At 37.1% G+C, this 19,133-nt stretch overlaps 2 protein-coding genes across 5 annotated transcripts; one reads left to right on the plus strand and one right to left on the minus strand.

The window, feature by feature from the left end:
* Positions 1-4,103: 4,103 nt before the first annotated feature.
* Positions 4,104-13,419, plus strand: LOC110620162 (TBC1 domain family member 2B). 4 transcript variants are annotated; one of them, XM_021763781.2, is made up of 19 exons: positions 4,152-4,310; positions 4,550-4,718; positions 4,846-4,915; positions 5,400-6,182; positions 6,276-6,422; positions 6,541-6,654; positions 7,483-7,541; positions 7,871-7,937; positions 8,082-8,133; positions 8,241-8,333; positions 8,454-8,537; positions 8,682-9,082; positions 9,849-9,910; positions 10,408-10,477; positions 11,034-11,114; positions 11,487-11,588; positions 12,143-12,264; positions 12,650-12,740; positions 13,072-13,419. In XM_021763781.2, the coding sequence occupies exons 2-19, from the start codon at positions 4,672-4,674 to the stop codon at positions 13,156-13,158; spliced, it is 2,532 nt and encodes an 843-aa protein (XP_021619473.1). In that variant the 5' UTR covers positions 4,152-4,310; positions 4,550-4,671; the 3' UTR covers positions 13,159-13,419. The 4 variants fall into 4 exon arrangements, with proteins under 4 accessions (XP_021619472.1, XP_043814876.1, XP_021619473.1 ...); XM_021763779.2 differs by having other exon boundaries at positions 4,155-4,310; positions 4,489-4,718; XM_021763780.2 differs by lacking the exon at positions 4,550-4,718 and having other exon boundaries at positions 4,104-4,310.
* A 1,072-nt stretch (positions 13,420-14,491) lies between these two features.
* LOC110621275 (WRKY transcription factor 44) lies at positions 14,492-18,230 on the minus strand. The gene is made up of 7 exons (XM_021765491.2): positions 17,919-18,230; positions 17,774-17,841; positions 16,627-17,068; positions 16,409-16,540; positions 15,539-16,275; positions 15,207-15,371; positions 14,492-15,048 (listed from the first exon to the last, which is right to left on the minus strand). The coding sequence occupies exons 3-7, from the start codon at positions 16,843-16,845 to the stop codon at positions 14,865-14,867; spliced, it is 1,437 nt and encodes a 478-aa protein (XP_021621183.1). The 5' UTR covers positions 16,846-17,068; positions 17,774-17,841; positions 17,919-18,230; the 3' UTR covers positions 14,492-14,864.
* Between the last annotated feature and the right edge of the window lie 903 nt (positions 18,231-19,133).

The raw sequence follows: 19,133 nt of genomic DNA on the forward strand, positions 1-19,133 counted from the left end.
TATGGGTGATTGTGGACAGACTCACCAAATCTGCTCACTTCATCCCTGTCAGGAGTGGCTATTCTGTGGACAAGTTGGCGCAGGTGTACGTTGATGAAATAGTCAGACTGCATGGGGTCCCTGTTTCTATAGTGTCAGATAGAGGGCCCCAGTTCACCTCCAGGTTTTGGCGGAGTCTGCAGAATGCCATGGGTACTAGATTGGATTTGAGTACTGCCTTCCACCCCCAGACTGATGGACAGTCAGAAAGGACCATCCAGACCATAGAGGATATGCTCAGAATGTGTGTGCTGGACTTTGGCGGTTCTTGGAGGCAACATCTACCTTTGGTGGAGTTTGCCTACAATAACAGCCATCATGCTAGCATCGGGATGGCTCCATATGAAGCCTTATATGGAAGGAAGTGCAGATCACCTGTTTGCTGGGAAGAGGTAGGAGAGAGGTCTTTAGCAGGACCCGAGCTTGTAGAGATCACCAGCAGGGTGGTGCCCATGATCAGAGAAAGAATCAAGACAGCTGCAAGCAGACAGAAGAGTTATGCAGACATCCGCAGAAGACTAGTAGAGTTTCAGGAGGGGGATCTGGTATTGCTCAAGGTGTCTCCAATGAAAGGAGTGGTTCGGTTCGGGCAGAAGGGTAAACTGGCTCCGCGGTACATCGGACCCTTCGAAGTCTTGCAAAAGATTGGGAATGTATCATACAAGCTGGATTTACCTACTTCAATGGAGAGAATCCATCCGGTTTTCCATGTTTCTATGTTGAGAAAGTTCGTGTCAGATCCGGGAAAGGTTCTTAGTGAGCCTGATGTGGAGATCCAAGAGGATCTCACCTATGTTGAGCAGCCAGTGCGGATTCTTGACACTCAGATCAGAAAGTTAAGAAACAAGGAAATCCCAATGGTGAAAGTCCTTTGGAACCACCACAATATTGAAGAATGCACTTGGGAGACACGGGAGTCCATGCTCCAGCAATACCCCCATCTGTTTTGAGGTGAGTGTTAGTAGTTCTATGTGTTGTATGTTATGATTGATGCCATGCCTTGTATGTTAGTTGAGGAACATTCGGGGACGAATGTTCTTAAGGGGGGGAGAATGTAATACCCGGCTAGACTCCGGTATCGGAATTTCTACCGTCCGGTGGAATCTCGGATGTCGGAGACCTCTAGAAGGGTAGAATCATGTTTTATAAAAATGTTTTAATGTGTTTTATGATTTTAAGTATGAAATTAAATGAGTTTTTGCATGAAAAGTCCTTGGAGGAAAACCCAGGTTCGGCCGCCGAAAGTCAGGTTCGGCCGCCGAACATGCATGCGTTTTGGAGGCACGTTAGGCCCCCGAAAGCATGAGTTAGGGAAGTCCAGGTTCGGCCGCCGAAAGTCAAGTTCGGCCGCCGAACATTGCATGGATGCGGAGGCATTTTCGGCCCCCGAACGTGGCCTGGCCAGCCACCTATAAAAGGGGCACTTAGCCGAAATGGGCGAGCTTTCTCCCATTTTCGGCCACAGCAAGCTTCCGACCTTCCCTTTTGCAACTCTTGTGTTCTTCCTCCAAATCTCTTTCATTTTTCTTGAGTTTTAAACTCATATTTGCAAGTTTTAAGCTTCTAAACCGAGTTTTGGAGCTTTGGGAACTCAGGAGCTCATTTTCGTGGATCTCCAAGTTTAGGTCGTCTCCCTCTCGATCTTCAAGAGGTAAGGGCCGATCTTAAGCTCCTTATGTGTTTTAAGTAAGTTTTATGCAAGATCTATGGGTAGAAATGCATGTTAGGTTATATGTTGAGTTATGAGTTGATATATGTGTTTTTGAACAATGTGGTTAATGTGTATGTGTTGGATGTGTTGTAGATGGGGTTTAAGGTAGTTTGAGACCCCTAGGAGCTTGTGGTATGAGTATGCATGTTGTAGAGTAAGATTTATGCATGATTGATGATATGGGAGGCAAATGTGCATGTTTGAACCAAGTTTCTGCCCTTTGGCAGAAACCAGGTTCGGCAGCCGAAGGAACTTTCGGCCGCCAAACCCCCTTGTGGAGGCAGCATTCGGCTGCCGAAGCTTGCCCCCGAAAGAGGAGTTTCGGCTCTGTCGGGTAGTTTCGGCCGCCGAAGGTGCCCCCGAACATGCATGAGTTTCGTCTCTGTCGGGGAGTTTCGGCCGCCGAAGGTGCCGCCGAACTTGCCTGGCTTTCGGCTCTGGAGGGACTTTCGGCCGCCGAACCTGCCGCCGAAAGTGCCCTGTTCAGCCGTTTCTTGCATGTTTTCATGTGATATTTTCAGGATGTTTTAGGGGGTTTTTGGGGAGTATATTAGAGTTGTAATTACGTATGTTTGGTCCCTCATTTGAGTCCACCTGTGTAGGTTCGGACCCGAGGAACCGAGGACCCCAGCAGTGAGTTCAGCTGCTTTGGTGTTGTCAGAGTCAGCCAGAGGTGAGTGGAACTAAAACTAAATCTTTTAAATTAAATGCTTTATCATGTTTCATGCATCATGATTATGCAATAGGATGATTGCATTAGTTTTCACGAATATGCCGCATTGCATAAATTGTTGTTGATGTGGGTGAATGTTGGATGACCCAATTAGTCCAAGACAGGAAGACCAGGACCCCATGCTACGGCCTGGCACAGAGTAAGAAAGACCAGGCCCCAGTCTACAGGCCTGGCACAGAGTAAGGCACGGTTATGGGACTCGAAGACCAGGAGCCCAGAGGAGGCCCTGGAAAATGGTAAGTAATGTATGTTATGACAGGAAGACCAGGCCCCATTCTACAGGCCTGGCACAGAGTTAACTTGGACTAATTGGTGACAAGTTCACCCAACCCTTATGTGAATTGTCTGTGTTATGATGCATTTCATAGAGCATAGTGTTAACGTGTTTTACTAGCTCTACTCACTGGGCTTTTAGCTCATCCCTCTCCCTTTACCCCCAGGCTTGCAGGTACAGTATAGTGCGGGAGTTCGGTTAGAGTGAAGAAGTTATGCCTTTGTAATAGCTAGTGATGGACATGATCAAATTGTAATGTAAAAGTACAGTATAGTTATGTAATGAGTTTTATGGATGTTAGTATGTGCTTGACCATAGAATGTTGTATCCCTTTTTATACATGATCTTAGAGATTTTGATGTTTATGTAAACCAGCTCAACACAGGCTATGTTACCCCTTTGAGGGCATAGATGAGATCCCACAGAGGGATCAAGGTTATGTTTATGTTCATGCACAGGTTGAGTTTGGTTGATGAATATGTAAAGAAAAGTTTTAATTTTTATGCTTATTGTTGATCATGTATGGGATTATACAGGTTTACAAGTATTATGTTAGGCTTGCTACGGGTCCCGGCGGCCTTAAGTCGACCCGGATCCTAGCGCCGGTAGCGGTCCGATTTTCGGGTCGTTACATCTAAGTTCAGTAGAGAGAAAAGTTCAATTCGGTGATGTGATATGAAGAAAATAAGTAGGGTCAGCTGCCTGTAGACATACCGAGAGAAATTAAATGGCCGCTTGGTGTGGAGAGAAATTCTGACGCTTCCGTACGTACGGACCTAAATGATGGAGACATATGGCACTGTAGTATAGAGATCGTTAAGTGTTACTAGCCGCCAAAGAAAAAATGATAAAGGAGAAGGAGTGTCTTTATCTCCATCTAAATTTATAGAGCTATATTAAAATCGCTTTGTTAAGTATATATGGTGTGATTTAAGTGAATTTAAAATTTTCAATTAAAATTAAAATATAATAATGGTTTATTTTGATAATATGAATTCCACATTAAAAAATTATTTTATTTGTTAGCAAAGTAGCTGCATCAAGATATTTTATTTTATTTTATTAAAATTGTTACTAAAACTTTTAATTTGATTAAACTTATCAAAAGAAAAGGTACTCGCTAAAAATTAAAAATCCTCGTAAAAGCTTGGATTTTTAGTTGAGTATGGTTTTATATTAACATTATTAAAATAAATAATTTAAAACTTGTTCAACCGACGGGGGTGGAGCCCCAGGGTGGTGAAAATCACCCTCTAAGGTCTAAACATTAGCACGTGTTCTAATAAAAAAGTGTCACGTAGCCACAGTGGGCCAGCAAGATCATTAAGCCATGTCCCTTTAGCATGTCCTCATGAGAAATCCTCCCTCCCACGTGAGCATCGTACGCATTAACGAGTTGGAGGAGGAGGATTCAGCAAATTTCAGCTCCCCGCAATTCACTAAATTCTGTTACCACAATCATGGACTAAATCTCCGAATCGCCAAATCTTGATCGGTGGATCGCATATGGCGGAGAAGAGCTTTAATCTCCTCCACACTGTCAAGAGCAGGAGGTACACTTTTCGTTTTCTACTGTTTTGTCTGTCCATGCGTCAGTTGCAGCTAAAATTTCTCCACAGTTATTTGAAAGATTCTCGATAACAAAGAATGTAGTTTTTAGATTGGTAGCTAAAGATGTTGTGTTGCATTATGTTTTTCTACCACTAAAATGTTTAGTATTTGAATTTCTAGTGCTCAACTTGATTGTGGAGATGCTAATTGGAGAAAATAATCAAACTTTTTATTCTTCTAGTATTGAGCCGAGGATAGAGTTAGATTAGGTTGTTAGATTATGTGGTATGAGGGATGGAACTTTGAGATTGGTGTAAAACAGAAGAGAGCTATGGGCAGTAGAGTTGGAGTTCTATGTGAAGTATGTTGTTGTCCTTGGTGAGTAGGCGCTCATTGGAGGTTGATACCAGGCAAGTTTTTTTTATTTCCATTCTGTCTTCATTTGAGGATCTTAGAATTTGGAGTTCCTCATTTGCTTATTTGGTTATATTTGGTTGCTTTTGCTTCTGGTTGTCTGATCGTTATCACTGTCTACAGGGATTCCTATGGATTTGCTTTGAGACCTCAACACGTACAAAGATATAGAGAGTACGCTAGAATCTATAAGGTATATTACCCTTTTCGTCCTGACTAGTTGAAGCAATTTCATGTAAGCTAATATTAGAGACAAGTTTTTTTCACTCTGATTAGCAGAGACGCGTTATAACCAATTTCTACAGTGATTTGTAGAGCTGTTTCTAATCAATTTAGAACTACTGACCGCTTATAAGGATTGATAAATTGAAATTCATTCATTTGTATTTTGGAATTTCAAGTGATTCAGATGTTAACAAAACAATTGCTGTCTTTTTCCTTAATTTTTTTTCCCAGAAAAGCTATTACTGCAAACATTTCACTGTTAAGGCAAAATTCAGGTTTGTAATTTGTTGTTGTCATTTACAAGATATGAAATATGTTATCTTCATGCTTCATGGCCAAGTATCTTCAAGATGTTAATTTTAGATAATTTCATGAAGTATTATAAACGGATTGGAATAAAAAATGTAAAAAAGCTGTTTCTCCCCAGCTTAGATATATGTTCATGATTTCAGGAGGAGGAAGAGGAAAGATCAGAGAAATGGAGGATCTTCCTAGAAAATCAAAAAGAATCTAATCAATTTTGCTCATCTGAAGAGGAACCTAGACAGATATTGCAGGCTGCTGAATTGAGAGAAGAGACCATTTCAGTAAGGGGCCAAGAGGGGGATTATTCTAGTGGAAGGAGATCTAATTTTCATGGTTCAGAAGAATGTGATCACTACAAGGAGGCGCAACTTGCAGATGCACCTGAGAAAGAGGTCCAATATTTGGAGGAACAACAGAAGGAGCAGTCTTCAGCAGAGCCTGGAAAGGAGGTGCAGCTTTCCAAAGAACCTGAAAAGGAGGACCAGAATTCAAAGGAACTTGAACAAGTAGTGCATCATTTGGGAGAACCAGAAAAAGAGGTGCAGCTTTCAAAAGAACCTAAAGAGGATAAGCTGCTCTTAAAACAATCAAAGGCCGGTAAAGTTCAAACATGGTATGGGATTAGACAATCCCTCCGGGCCCTTGAGAAAATGATGAGTTCACGTGTTAAGCACACAAAGAATATGAAAGACAATCAGATAACTGCAAGCAGAGATCATATTCTATCAACAAAAGACGCAAAACTTGGAGGACAAGCCAAGGACGTTGAGGAGGATGTCTGTGTTAAGGACACTTTTGATGAAAAAGTCAAGAAAACCACAGAAGAAAATACTGCAGACAATGAGAACTCGCTGGAGCTGTTCTTTCCTTGGAAAGAAGAACTTGTGTTCCTTGTTCATGGGGGAGTGCCGAAGGATCTTAGAGGAGAGGTAATTCAGACACTGTTCAGTTTGTTAATGCACTTGAAGTTGTTATATCTATATCGTAATTGCATATTCACCAAGTTTGTCCTGCTTTTATAGGTATGGCAAGCCTTTGTTGGGGTAAAGGCACGTCGCGTGGAGAGGTATTATGAGGAGTTGCTGGCTGAAGAAACTGATGCTGATGAAAGCGAAGACCATGGTAACTCAACTGATGTGGCTAGGAAATGGAAAAGGCAAATTGAGAAGGTTGATGCATGCGCCTAGGACTTTATCGTTCAATCTTTTAAATTTGTAGGTGCTACTTCTTTTGCTTTGGATTGCAATCCAGGTTTCTCCCTAGAATGATTTTATGTTTACATTGCAGGATTTACCACGAACTTTCCCAGGTCATCCTGCTTTGGATGAGCATGGCAGGGATTCCTTGAGGCGTTTACTTTTAGCCTATGCGCGGCATAATCCCTCTGTTGGGTATTGTCAGGTATTTGGTATCCAAGCTAATCTTTCTCTGTGTATTCTAGCTTAACCCTGAATGATGCTTCAATACATTTGCTTCAATATTTTTCCATTTTGACAGGAATTTGGATACACATTGTTTTTATCCATCAGACTGAGTTATCCTGAGCCCTATGACAGTTATCATTTTAGGAAAAAAAAAGAAAGAACGAGAGACTATCCATTGATTTTGAACATCTCTCTCTCTCTCTCTGATTACTCTCTTCCTCCTCCTCTCTCTCACTCCATCCCTCCCTCTTCTTAATTTCTTTTTTCAGTTCTTTAGAAATCTTCTCTTGATTACTCACACAAAACGTGTTGTAAACTAAATGCGAAGAGGTCATAATTTCTTCAAGGTTCTGAAAATGAAGCCAGGCTTTGTTCAAATCAAATTCCTCCAACAACGAAATTGCAATGACCAAAAACCCTAAGGTTTTGCAATTTCGTTAGAGGTTTATTGACATTTGATTGTGGAGGTCTTAGCATGTTGTATTTTTTTTTTTTTTCATTTTATCAATTAATAAAGTCCTTATCATCCCAAAAGACAAGCACGTTGCTGGCATCTTTTCTTAAATTTATTTTTAAATTTGGTTTTAATATGCTCCAAACTCAACTTTATTGGCATAGTGAATTCTGGCGATTGGTCAGGTTATGTCTTGCACTAGTCATAATGTGTTGCACTCGCTTCATTTGGTTGTCTTCTTAACATATAATCCTTATATCAACTCAGTTCAAGAAAATCATAGCATAATAAGTTGATGACAGATTGCCATAATCATTCTGGTTATTCACAATGTTACCTAAATAAATGCAGGCAATGAATTTCTTTGCTGGACTATTGCTACTTTTGATGCCTGAGGAAAATGCCTTTTGGTACGTTTGAGAAGATCTCTTTTGTTTTATTATTTTAAACAGATATCTAATGAAAATGAACCAAGAAAGGTTTATTAAATAAAAATTACGAATAGCTCTGTTCATATCTGTAAGATAAGTTCTAAAGCTGGTTTTATCTCTCTACCCATAATATAGTTTCTTTTATTATGTTTGACTTGAAAAATCAGTGCAATTTTTTGCTTCATCAGTTCTCTACTAAAAATGAGTTCATCATGTATCTGTTATTCATTCATGATATGCACAAATACACATTATAATTATATGCAGATGAGCTTGATGGACCAGTATGTTTTGGTGGAATTTCTCAGGACTTTGGTTGGAATTATTGATGACTATTTTGATGGTTACTATACAGAAGAAATGATAGAATCTCAGGTGTGAGTCATTTCTCATCCAAAGTCACTTGTTATTTTCTGCTTTAGCATACATTTATATGTTCATTTAGATTGATCAATCAAATATTTATGAAAGGCTTGGAAAATTTTTCTGTTTTTTGATCTTTTTTTTTTTTATGGTTAGGTGGACCAACTTGTTTTTGAAGAGCTGATGCGAGAAAGATTTCCTAAATTGGGTTTGTCAATGTTTAACATTTGCTGTATTTAGCAATCTGTTTTGTGGTTCTTTTCTCAAATGAATCTGTAGGGATAATCTTTCGTTCCATTTCTGCCTTTTGCGCAGTTAATCATCTGGATTACTTGGGAGTGCAGGTGGCATGGATATCTGGACCTTGGTTCCTTTCCATCTTTGTCAATATGATTCCTTGGGAAAGTGGTGAGCTTATGTAGTTTCAGATGACAATAAATTCTTTCACAATTGTCATTCTGCTTAATTACATATTTGTTATTCTAATTTCAATATTCACTTTGAACTGTAATCATTCCTTTCCTTCAGTTATTCGAGTTTGGGATGTTCTTCTTTTTGAAGGAAATCGTGTGATGCTGTTCCGAACTGCACTTGCTTTAATGGAAATATACGGTACTGGCTAATTTATATTATGAAAAGTTGAAAGCAAGTGTTTTTGCTTTCTATGATTTTCGTTTTCAATCTTCTGGGTAAATTCCAATTTTTTTATGTTTCTAGGTAAAGCAACATAATTCCATGCCATGCAATTTTCTGTAGGTCCTGCCTTATTGACAACTAAAGATGCTGGGGACGCAATTACTTTGTTGCAATCCCTTGCAGGGTCAACATTTGATAGCAGCCAGCTTGTTTTTACTGCTTGCATGGGGTTTTTGGCTGTAAATGAAGCTAAACTACAAGAGCTGAGAGAAAAGCATAGACCAGCTGTGCTACTATTAGTAGAGGAAAGATCAAAAGAGAATAGAGTTTGGAAAGACTCAAAGGGGCTTGCTTCTAAGCTGTACAGTTTTAAGCATGATCCTGGATCTATAACAGAAGAAAAAAATAATGGTGAAGGAGGCAACTCTGACTTTGAGAGTCCATCCTCTAATCTGGATGCTTTGCTTGGTAGTCCAAATGTTGAAACTGAAGCAGATTTGCTGCCTAATCTTCAAGATCAAGTACTTTTCTTCTCTTTTCTATCTTTATATGCTGCCTTTTTGGGTTGTATGGAATCTGTCAACATGGATGCTAGTTTATATCAAGATGATCCATACCATGAGAGATGACTGAATTTTACACTAGCTGCCAACCTATTGCAACCAGCCTCATCTTTCTGGGCTTTGGAGTTGGAGCAGCTATGCTAGTCCTTTTTCTTAAAAACAAAATCCAGAATACTGCCTTCAAGTAATTGCTAACCAATTTATTAATTACTCATTTATCTGGGGACAAGATACGTTCTTTTAATGGTTTTTCTCCTTTTCAGGTTTGACAAGATTTTAGTCATCCGTGTTTGGTGATTTGAAATCTTTTTGGGTTAGATTTCATGTTCACTCAGTTTCATAACATAATAAAGAATTCTAGCATATCATTTTTAAATGTACTTATGCCACCTCCAAAAATATAGTTTGCCCTCATATATGAAAAGGAAATTTGGTAAAAAAAAAAAAAAAGAGAAATCTAATTTAATGCATTTGACCATAACTTTGTTGTATATGATAATTTCATTATTAGAATTTCAATGGGCACATTATGAAAATTAGAATGACTTGGTGAATTTCAATTTAAGTGGCTAATCCTTTTCAAGCATTCATAATTAAAAAATTCATGAAGAAATACATGTTGAAAGTGTTCTTGTAATCTGTCTCAACACTTATAGAAGTTTGAGCAAGGCAAGTTATTGTTTTCACTCATTTTAAATTTCAGTCATTAACAGCTTTTGTGCAGGTGGTTTGGATGAAGGTTGAATTGTGCAGGTTGCTGGAGGAGAAAAGACAGGCTATACTCAGGTTTGTATTTTTCGTCTAGCTTCTTCAACTTTCTAGGATGTAATTGTTTCATTGCTCTTATATAGTGGAGATAACATGAGGATTGATTGCTCTAAAAAGTAGAAAAATGCACGCTTCCTGGAAGCTCAGATAATGCTGTCAGAATCACATTGCCTTGTATATTCTGCAGGTTGTGTTGTAATTTATCTTCATTGCAGGATTTAGCTTGTTGATTGCATTGTTCTTATTCTGATGTGCATTAATTTTCAGTTCACTTTTATTTGGATCAACAGATACCATCCTGCTGTCTAGTTCTGTGTCCATCAGTTGCTTCTTTAGCAGCTATTCATTGTTGGTGGTAGTCATTCATGATAACAAATAGATGTCATATCAGTTCAAAGCTAGAAATGACTTCTAACAAAATTTTAATCGCTGATTGACCTATCTAATTTTGTCTTGTACTCGTATCCATAAAAAATCTAGTCGTATTTATGATATTCATTCTTGTGCTTTTCCAGATCTGAGGAACTGGAAACAGCATTGATGGAGATGGTACAAGAAGACAATCGACGGCAATTGAGTGCAAAGGTACTTTGAAGTTGATTTGGATTTCTTTCTAATCCATTGTGAAAGATATAAATGGTGGTATAATTTAAACTTTTCTTCTTCCTAGGTTTGGAATTTTTTTGGTTGACTTATTTGAATAGACATGATAAAGCATCGTGAATCCTTCAGCCACATGCCACATGTGAAAATATTGCCTGCAAACGATATATGTTTTCCAATAAGGTTCTCTAAATTGTACTTTTTGATGCTTTGGAGTGGTGGAGCACATTTTTTTAGGGATCTTACTTTGTTTTGATTTGAGTTTAATCACAATAACTACAACCTGGCATGTGAAGTTTCCAGTGCTGATTGTTGCGGACCTGATTGAGAGAAGGCTATTATGAATTTTGTTAATTTTTTAAGTATTAAAGAAAAGGGACCAATTCAAAGTTCCACTAAGGCATGAATATAATATGCCTTGCCCTCAAGCTACAAGCTGAATTAGCCCGTAGTTGCTAAATATAACCATTTCGCTTCTGCATTTGGTCTTATTGCCACTTAATTTGTTTGGCTAAGTGAAACTTAATTGATTTTGCAGATTGAGCAATTGGAGCAAGAGGTGGCTGATCTGCAGCAAGCCCTTTCTGATAAGAAAGAACAGGAAGCTGCAATGCTTCAGGTCAACATTTTATAATAATTTCTTTAGTATCCTTTTTCCTCCTAATAGTCTGATATTTTCTTCTTTTTGAAATTGATGAAATTTCGGGCTCCAACTTAAGGGGAGTATTACGAAAACTCAACTAAATAAATATTTGACTTCCTAATTAATATAGCATAATTTCAGGGCTTAGTTAGTTAGAGCGATTTTAGGGATGTTTATATATAAATATGTGACCTATTCTATCGTATAGCATTTTCTTTCTCTTCTATTCCCTCCTTTTTTTTCTCTTCTGTATTCTTAAATCTTAACAACTGTTAGGTCTACTTTTAGAATTCGGAGTATGCTATGTGGAGTCCTATCTAATATGAATATTATTGATTGGTGTTCCAGGTTCTGATGCGGGTAGAGCAAGAACAGAGGATAACTGAAGAAGCTCGTGAAACTGCTGAGCAAGATGCAGCTGCTCAAAGATATGCAGTAACTATACTTCAGGTTTCCAACCTCTCCTCCTCTCTGGTTTTCTTATTCTTCAATACGGGGGGCAGCTGAGCAGATCTGCATTTCTGTAAAATAAAAGGATTGCGAGATTGTTTTATGGATTGAATAACCACCTAATATATCTTTGTTAGTGGAATTTGCCGGTAGATGAGTCTACAACATTTTATAGTGAACTCTACATGTCTTACATTGAGAGGCCCTTTATTGATGTATTTCATTTAAGAACACTACCTCATGCTTGGTTATGGTTATCCAGCTGTTGTTTGAATATTTATCTATAGAAATTAGTTTTTAGAGTTTGCAACTTAGAGGATTCGATGAAATGAAACTGAAAACAACTATTCCTCTATAGTTTGTTTCATGTCCCTTCATGGCAATGTAAAGCTGTGGGAAACAACTATTTGATATTACCTGGAAGGTTGTGTTGTGTTGTTAATTCTCTCTGCACCTTCAAGAATTATGATCCCAGGGATTTAGCATTATGTTTCACTTTCTATCTTTACTTTGCAATATTGTATCTATTTACAGAATAAAAATTGTATGTGCAGGAAAAATATGACAAGGCTATGGCTTCACTCTCTCAGATGGAGCAAAGGGTTGTTATGGCAGAATCAATGTTGGAGGCTACCATAAATTATGAATCTGGGCAAGCTAAAGCACATTCTCCAAGGTGCACAAGGAAAATCATCATTGTTTTCTATTTCTTCGCAGGACTAACATTATAGTAGATGAAAACAATAGACTCTGCTCAGCATGAATATGTGACTGAAAACCAATGAAAGAGCAAGGGATACGATGGGAAGTCCAGCCAACTGACTATGAGAACATAAAATGCAACATCTTGAAAATTCTTTAAAGACCCCTAAGAAAAGAGGGATGCAATGGGAACCATTGTTTCTGCATGGCATTGCAACCATGCGTTCACCTAGTCACACTATTGTTGCATACATATCTCTTCATCAGTCACTTTACTTCAGCATACTGGAAATTCATGTGTATTTATGTAGTTTGTGCATCTAAGCGGCATTGAGTTTCTACATGTAATTTGCTTGCAGATCAGGGCATAATCAAAGCTCCGCAGAAGAAACCCCTGGAAGAAGTATGAGTCTGTTAAAATTTGGCCTTGGATGGCGTGAAAAAGTTAAGGCAAGTATTGTACTTTCTTCCCCACTTTTGATGATTATCAGTGTTATATTCAAAACAAGGGAAGATGATTTAGAGAAATGCTTAATATACTTGAAAGCAGTCATCAATAATTAGAGGACAGATTTGCCAAGAATTTCCTGGTGTGTATTAAGTTGCAAAATTTTTCAGTTGTTCTAATTGCTTTACTTAGTTTAAATGAGAATGGCTATAGTCCACTTTGTTGGTCCTTTAATTGTTCTGAAGATTTTCTTGTGCACAGTATCCCATTAATGGATTTAAGCAATGATTTGGTTGTTTTGTAATTTTTGATTACATAAAAATTCTGTGACAGGGGAAACCGAATCATGAGTCTGCTCATAGTATATCCAGTAATGAGGGAAAAGATTGCAGCACTTGGCAGAAAGAAAGCAAAGACTAAGAGAAGATTTAGGGGAGAAATTTCAGAAAGCCTCTAGGATGGCAGCTACTGCCCAAGAACTCGCTAAGTTCTCTATGTAATTATGCATACAATGGGGGTAGGAGAAAGGGAGCCATATATTTGTATCCATGTCAATTCAAAGTAGTCAATTTTTGTTCCTCCCTCATCTTCCCTCTGTTCATCATCGTCATCTTCTGAGAACCAATTGTAGAATATCATCAGTTATAACATTTTATAGTATATAAGGTTCTTTTTTATTTACTTTTTTTTCAAAGCTGAATGAAGTATAAACCGTCTTTCCTTTTCCAAAATTTATAAATATTTTGCCATTGGTGCCATGTACTGATCATCTAAACATTTCCTGAATATACATTTATGCTTGAAAAGGAAGCACTGCATGCAAATTGTAGTACCATCATTGCAATCACTTGTGCTTGAGAAGGAAATATTGCATACAAATTGTAGGATTTGTACGCGAAGTTTCCTTTTGAAGCACAAGGAATCCAGACCATCAACAATCACTAGTGGAACAATCTTTTTAACTTAATCCCCTTGGTTTCGTCTCTTTCAGACCCAGCCACTACTGAGCTTTGCTTCCTTCTATGATCTAGGAGTGCTAGGGGCCCATGGATGGGTTTGGACCGTCTGTGCATCTGCGCCATATTTTTGTGGAGCAAGCTAAGTCAATCCTGTGACCACATCAGCTATCCACTACAGCTTATGAGATCATGCGGCGGAGATGACCTGGCACTTTACACGGCCTAGTGAAATTTACTTGATCATCCAAAATAATTGTTTTTTTTTTTTTTTTTTGTCATTCTATGAGAAAATCTTAATCAATTTCAAAGAGAGTTTTTTTTTTTTTTAATTTTTTTTAAAATAATATAATTGATTTTAACTTGAGACTTAAATTTGGGAGACAACTTCATCAACGAGGTAAAGGCTATTGGATAAAGGAGATAATAATTAGCTAGTGATTTTGTTTATCTTTTAATTGATTAGGATTCGAATTCTGAAATTATTATTCATAGAGAAAAATACTTAATACAACACGTAAAAAATTGTTTTATAATATTACCTTTATAATAGCAAGAAAATATCAATTAGGCAGTAATTGAGTAGTCTGACTCCACACTCTTGTCATATGGTGTGGAATAAAAATAATTCAATTCCTTCTTGGCAGTAGCATTTTTTTTTCCAAATTAGTTATTCTTTCTGCTGATGAGATTCAAAACAATAATGTTCTGTTCAAAATGCTCAAGCTAATTAGAAAGAAACTATAACATGGACAGGGGCTTCAATGCTCCCTCACTCTACGCGACAAATTATAGTATTTACAGCTTTATAATACTAAATTTATTCAAAGTTGATAGGAAATGGAACCCCCTCCATATTACACATTGATTATCCTAATTATTCCAAGGTAAGTCATTATTTCATTGTTATGCTTAATTAAAAATTAATTTGACATAAAAGAAAACTGTTCTCCTAAATAATAAAGCCAAAGACAGCTGAGGAAGCAATAAGAGATTAGGTGACGGAAGGAAAATAATCTGAATTACCAAGCACAAAACGGTCTTCAACAATAAGTGCCTGCCTGCCAGCTTCCCACTGGATTTCACAGGACAAAGATGTAGAAATGTCCGGCAACATCATGATATAGTTTCCGAAGCCTCTCTTTTCTGTTCAGAACAAACATCATGAGATCATGCCCTGCTTCTACTGCTAGGAGCCTGTAAATTGGGTTCTGATGATGAATTTGTGCCCCTCGCTGGCATCTCATGGTTATGCTTCCCCTCATATGTTGTAATAAAAGCTCCAGGATCATCTGATACTCTCTCCACATACTTACGGACATTGCATTTTAGACCAGTGCAACGGTAGTAACTTCTGCAATATTAACAAAAACAAGCTGTGAGCAAAGATGCAGCATCTATTGATGTTTCTGAATAAACTATCAAACAACTTAAAACTACAAGCGATCATGCATTCTAAATCAAAGGAATCAGAAAATAGTATACATCCTAAACAAGTCCTTGAGTATCAACCTGGGATATGGATTTCCCTTCACAACTTTCTGGCCATATTTTCTCCAGCGGAAACCATCACCCACGATCTCAGTTTCAGTGGAACTTTGTACCACCGGGCAAGGCTCTTGTGCTTGTGCACCTTCCCCTGATATGCCTGCTTCATTTGATTGATTATCATTTTTCCTGAGAGATTATCAAATAAAAAATCATAATGATCATCATTATTTAGGAAATATTAATAGCAGTCAACGCCAATGAATGACCAGGTGATTATCACTTTTCTGAACGGTATGGTGAATGCGGTCAAGGCCACAGATTTTCAAACTATTACGTAATGCTTCGTCTCTTACCTCCTTTTAATTTTAGGCTCGTCGTCATCTCCCTCCATTTTGCTTCCTTCATCACATTCCCCACTAAGCCCACAAGAGTTTTCAGGAGTTACAACGCCTGCGTTAATGGATCCAGTTCCAGCAAGATCATGGGATGGTGGAGCTTTTCCCTGATAAGTCGAATGAACAGGCAATCCTGTTTCATTCTGATCTTCAACTCTACCTTCAGAACCTTCATTTCTTTCATTGAGATGATTATTCCATAATGGGGTACTTATGTCCTGATCATTGACATCGGATACAATTCCTAGCCCTTGTGTCCCTGATGAGTTTCGTTTAGGAGGCTGAGGCTTTGAATGGTTGTGTTCACCCTTGTAGACAATTTCTGCAATCTGCCCATCCAATGATCTTTCAACCTTCTTTTTGACTGGACAATTTGGATGTGTGCACTTGTAGTAACTTCGTGGATACTCACTTCCCTTCACTTGCTTTTGCCCATATTTTCTCCAATTATAACCATCATATGAAGGTCGATCTCTATTATATGCAGCAGATAAGGTTTTCTGATCCTCCTCCTGGTTCTCAGAAGCAAGCCTTGAGGGTTCAGTTGTCTGATCTGTTTGCGCTTGAGATGGAATGTTCTGGTGAACATTTGAGATAATCTGAGATGTAAAGTTGTGTTTATCTTCGCTTGGATGTTGAATTTGAGCCACAACCAATGGTAGAGTTTGTTGTTGATGGCCAGCGTTAAAATTTCCCTGGTCAGAAGAAAATATTTTATTCTAGCATTATAGGGTCTCAAAAAAGCAGAGCTGCATATTCAAAAGCATAGTATTCCAGAAGAACATGTAGATATCAGGACAAGAAAAAAAAACCATTATGAGTACTAACCATATTTGCCAATAGAGAAACAGTTGCCTTCGATACAAGCTTGGCCTGCGGTTTATATATGACAGTAGGCTTACTATCTGATTCTGAAATTGTATCATATGAATTGCATGGTGCTTTTCCAGAGAGATCAGCCTGAAATTATTTGAGAAAAAGAAATGTGAGGTTAAGAGAGAAGATTTCTTGAAGGAGAAGGACAACTCGAGGAACTATGCGGTTACCTTGGAAGAAACCAATGAAGCTGGAGCACGATTCACCATTGGCTTGAACCTCACTGTCCTTGGTCTAATAGCGGCAACTATGCTTTCTGAACATGCCTTAGGGGGTGAAACATTAAGGGTACCTGCAAGGAGCTCTGAGAAAGACCTAAAATTGGAGCAAGTAGGCCTGGAAGCTACTGGTTTGGCTATAACTACTCTTTCTGCTTCCTTGATTTCCATTTTTAGAGAATAACTGGATTGCCAACTTTACATTTTAATGGTGAATGACATGCAAATTGAACATGAAGAAAGTTTGGAACTCCAAATGTTATTGACTCCTAATTCCCAATTTAACTGAATGCCAAAATAATCTAAGCAGGCACTCTTGGCAGAGATAGATGATCAGTAGATGCTTGGGAATTGCTCTTCTTTGAGTTGGGGATCAAAATTAAATTCTTTGAATCTGCATCATACAAGGATTATGTTGATGGTCAATACGAAAAAAATTGCAGATAAAATTCTGGATTAACTTGAAGGTTTTGCTACATTAGACATAAAACAGCAATTCCCAACTCCACCCACAGCTCAGAGCACATCACAAAACCATGTGAATCGGCCTCCTACTTCTTGGTAAACAAAATTTTCCCACTTCAGTTTCTAGTTTAAAGTTAATACATCAAGATTTTGTGGAAGATTATAACATATGATATATTTGCTTTTGATATTGTTGAACCAGAATCATTTAGCTTCTTCAGATAGCATATGTTGTTCATAATGATGAACATGAACATGAAGAATTGGAAAAAAGTTATCAGTTTAATCATTAACTTCCCTTGCCCAGAAATTAAAAACTCTCATCTGTATATGGGATAATTTTTAATGTTGAAAATTCCTCAGTTAAAATAAGTTCTGACCCAAATTTTATTTTTACTTTTCTGAAAAGTAGAACACAACTCAACAGAAGAACGTAGATATAAAAAATAAATCACAACAAAAATTAGCATAAAATTACACCCTAGTAAGTTAGTGTAAGAGATGAAAAACCAACAAGGTCTGGAAGAGAAAAAAAAAGTAGAATTTGAAGGTTGATAGAAAAGGTCCAAACCCTAGAAATAGCCATCAAGAAGAGCACATAAAAAGAGAAGACGGAAAATAAGAGGAAACTAACCAGAATGTATTAAGAAATGATAAGGTTGAAGAAAATGTGATTTTGAACATCTCTGTATGAAAGTAAACCTGCATTGCAGAAGCAGCAACTCAATAAGAAGTAAAGAAATTAAAGAAGGTGATGTAATTGCAGGCAGCAACTTGACCTTGGACTCTGAGAGCAAACACTTCTCGCACATGAATGTAATAGCAGCAGAATGCAAAGTTCTTGCTTAGGATGCTTCAAACAGTTTTCTTTATATATATTTTAAACTATATATATATACATATAAAAAGAATAAGAGAAATAAAGGGAGTTTTCCCAGAAAGTTGAAAGGTTCAGCCTTGAGCAGTAAGACAGAAGAAGATTGGCAGAAAGAGAAGAGAGCAAAAGAAAGAAATCCCAACAAATTTTGCTTAATTTTTTTTTTTTAAGACAGAAGAAGATTGGCAGAAAGAGAAGGGAGCAAAAGAAAGAAATCCCAACAAATTTTGCTTAATTTTTTTTTTTAAAAAAAAAAAAAGGAAAGAAAAGAAGTAGAAGATAATTAGAAAATGAAATAGAAAAGAGAGTAATAAGGTGGTAGGATTGGTTGGTGTTTTGAGCTTAGAAATGAAAAAGAAAGTCAGGTGAAGTGAAGGGTACGCCCAACTAACTCTCTCCCTAAATAAAATAAAAATAGGAAAGAGAGGTCCCACTTGCATTTATCGAATTACTTCATTCTATAATATTAATAATAATAATAATAATAATTTAATCCCTTTTTTACTTAGTAGAAATTATTTTATAAAAATTATATTTATATGGGATATAATATTGTTAATTTTCAGTATATAATAACTATTCATTAGTCTAATGTTGTACTTGTTAAAAATAATACTTTTTTTTTATTCCACATAAATATAATTACTTCTATTTTCACATAATTTAAATTTTATTTATTTTTTCAAATAATTATGTATCAATATATATTAAATGATGACACATTAGTAACGTGGTAAATAAAATTAAAAAACTTATAATTTTGAACATATAAAAATGATAAATTTATTTTTATGACACTTGTTTGTTTCTGCTTTTTCACCCTCTTTATACTTTAAGATTACTGAAAATGCCTGCATTCAATGCTTCAAAACTTCTAAAGTACAAAATTAAAGTTATTTTTTTTAATGCTAAAAATAATTAAAAGAAAGTATATATGATAGAAGATTTGTAGTAAAATCTTGAAAATTGGTTTAATTATAATGAAAGATTTGTGTGGGAACAAAATTTAAAAGAAGAAAAAACAAAGTGAGAATGTTAGTTGAGGACACGTGTGAAGGTGACCCCTCCAAAGTCCAAACCTGCAAACTGAAATTCTATCGCCAAGACGGGTAGTTGT

This window comes from Manihot esculenta, chromosome 8, assembly GCF_001659605.2.
Source record: "Manihot esculenta cultivar AM560-2 chromosome 8, M.esculenta_v8, whole genome shotgun sequence".
NCBI lineage: Eukaryota > Viridiplantae > Streptophyta > Magnoliopsida > Malpighiales > Euphorbiaceae > Manihot > Manihot esculenta.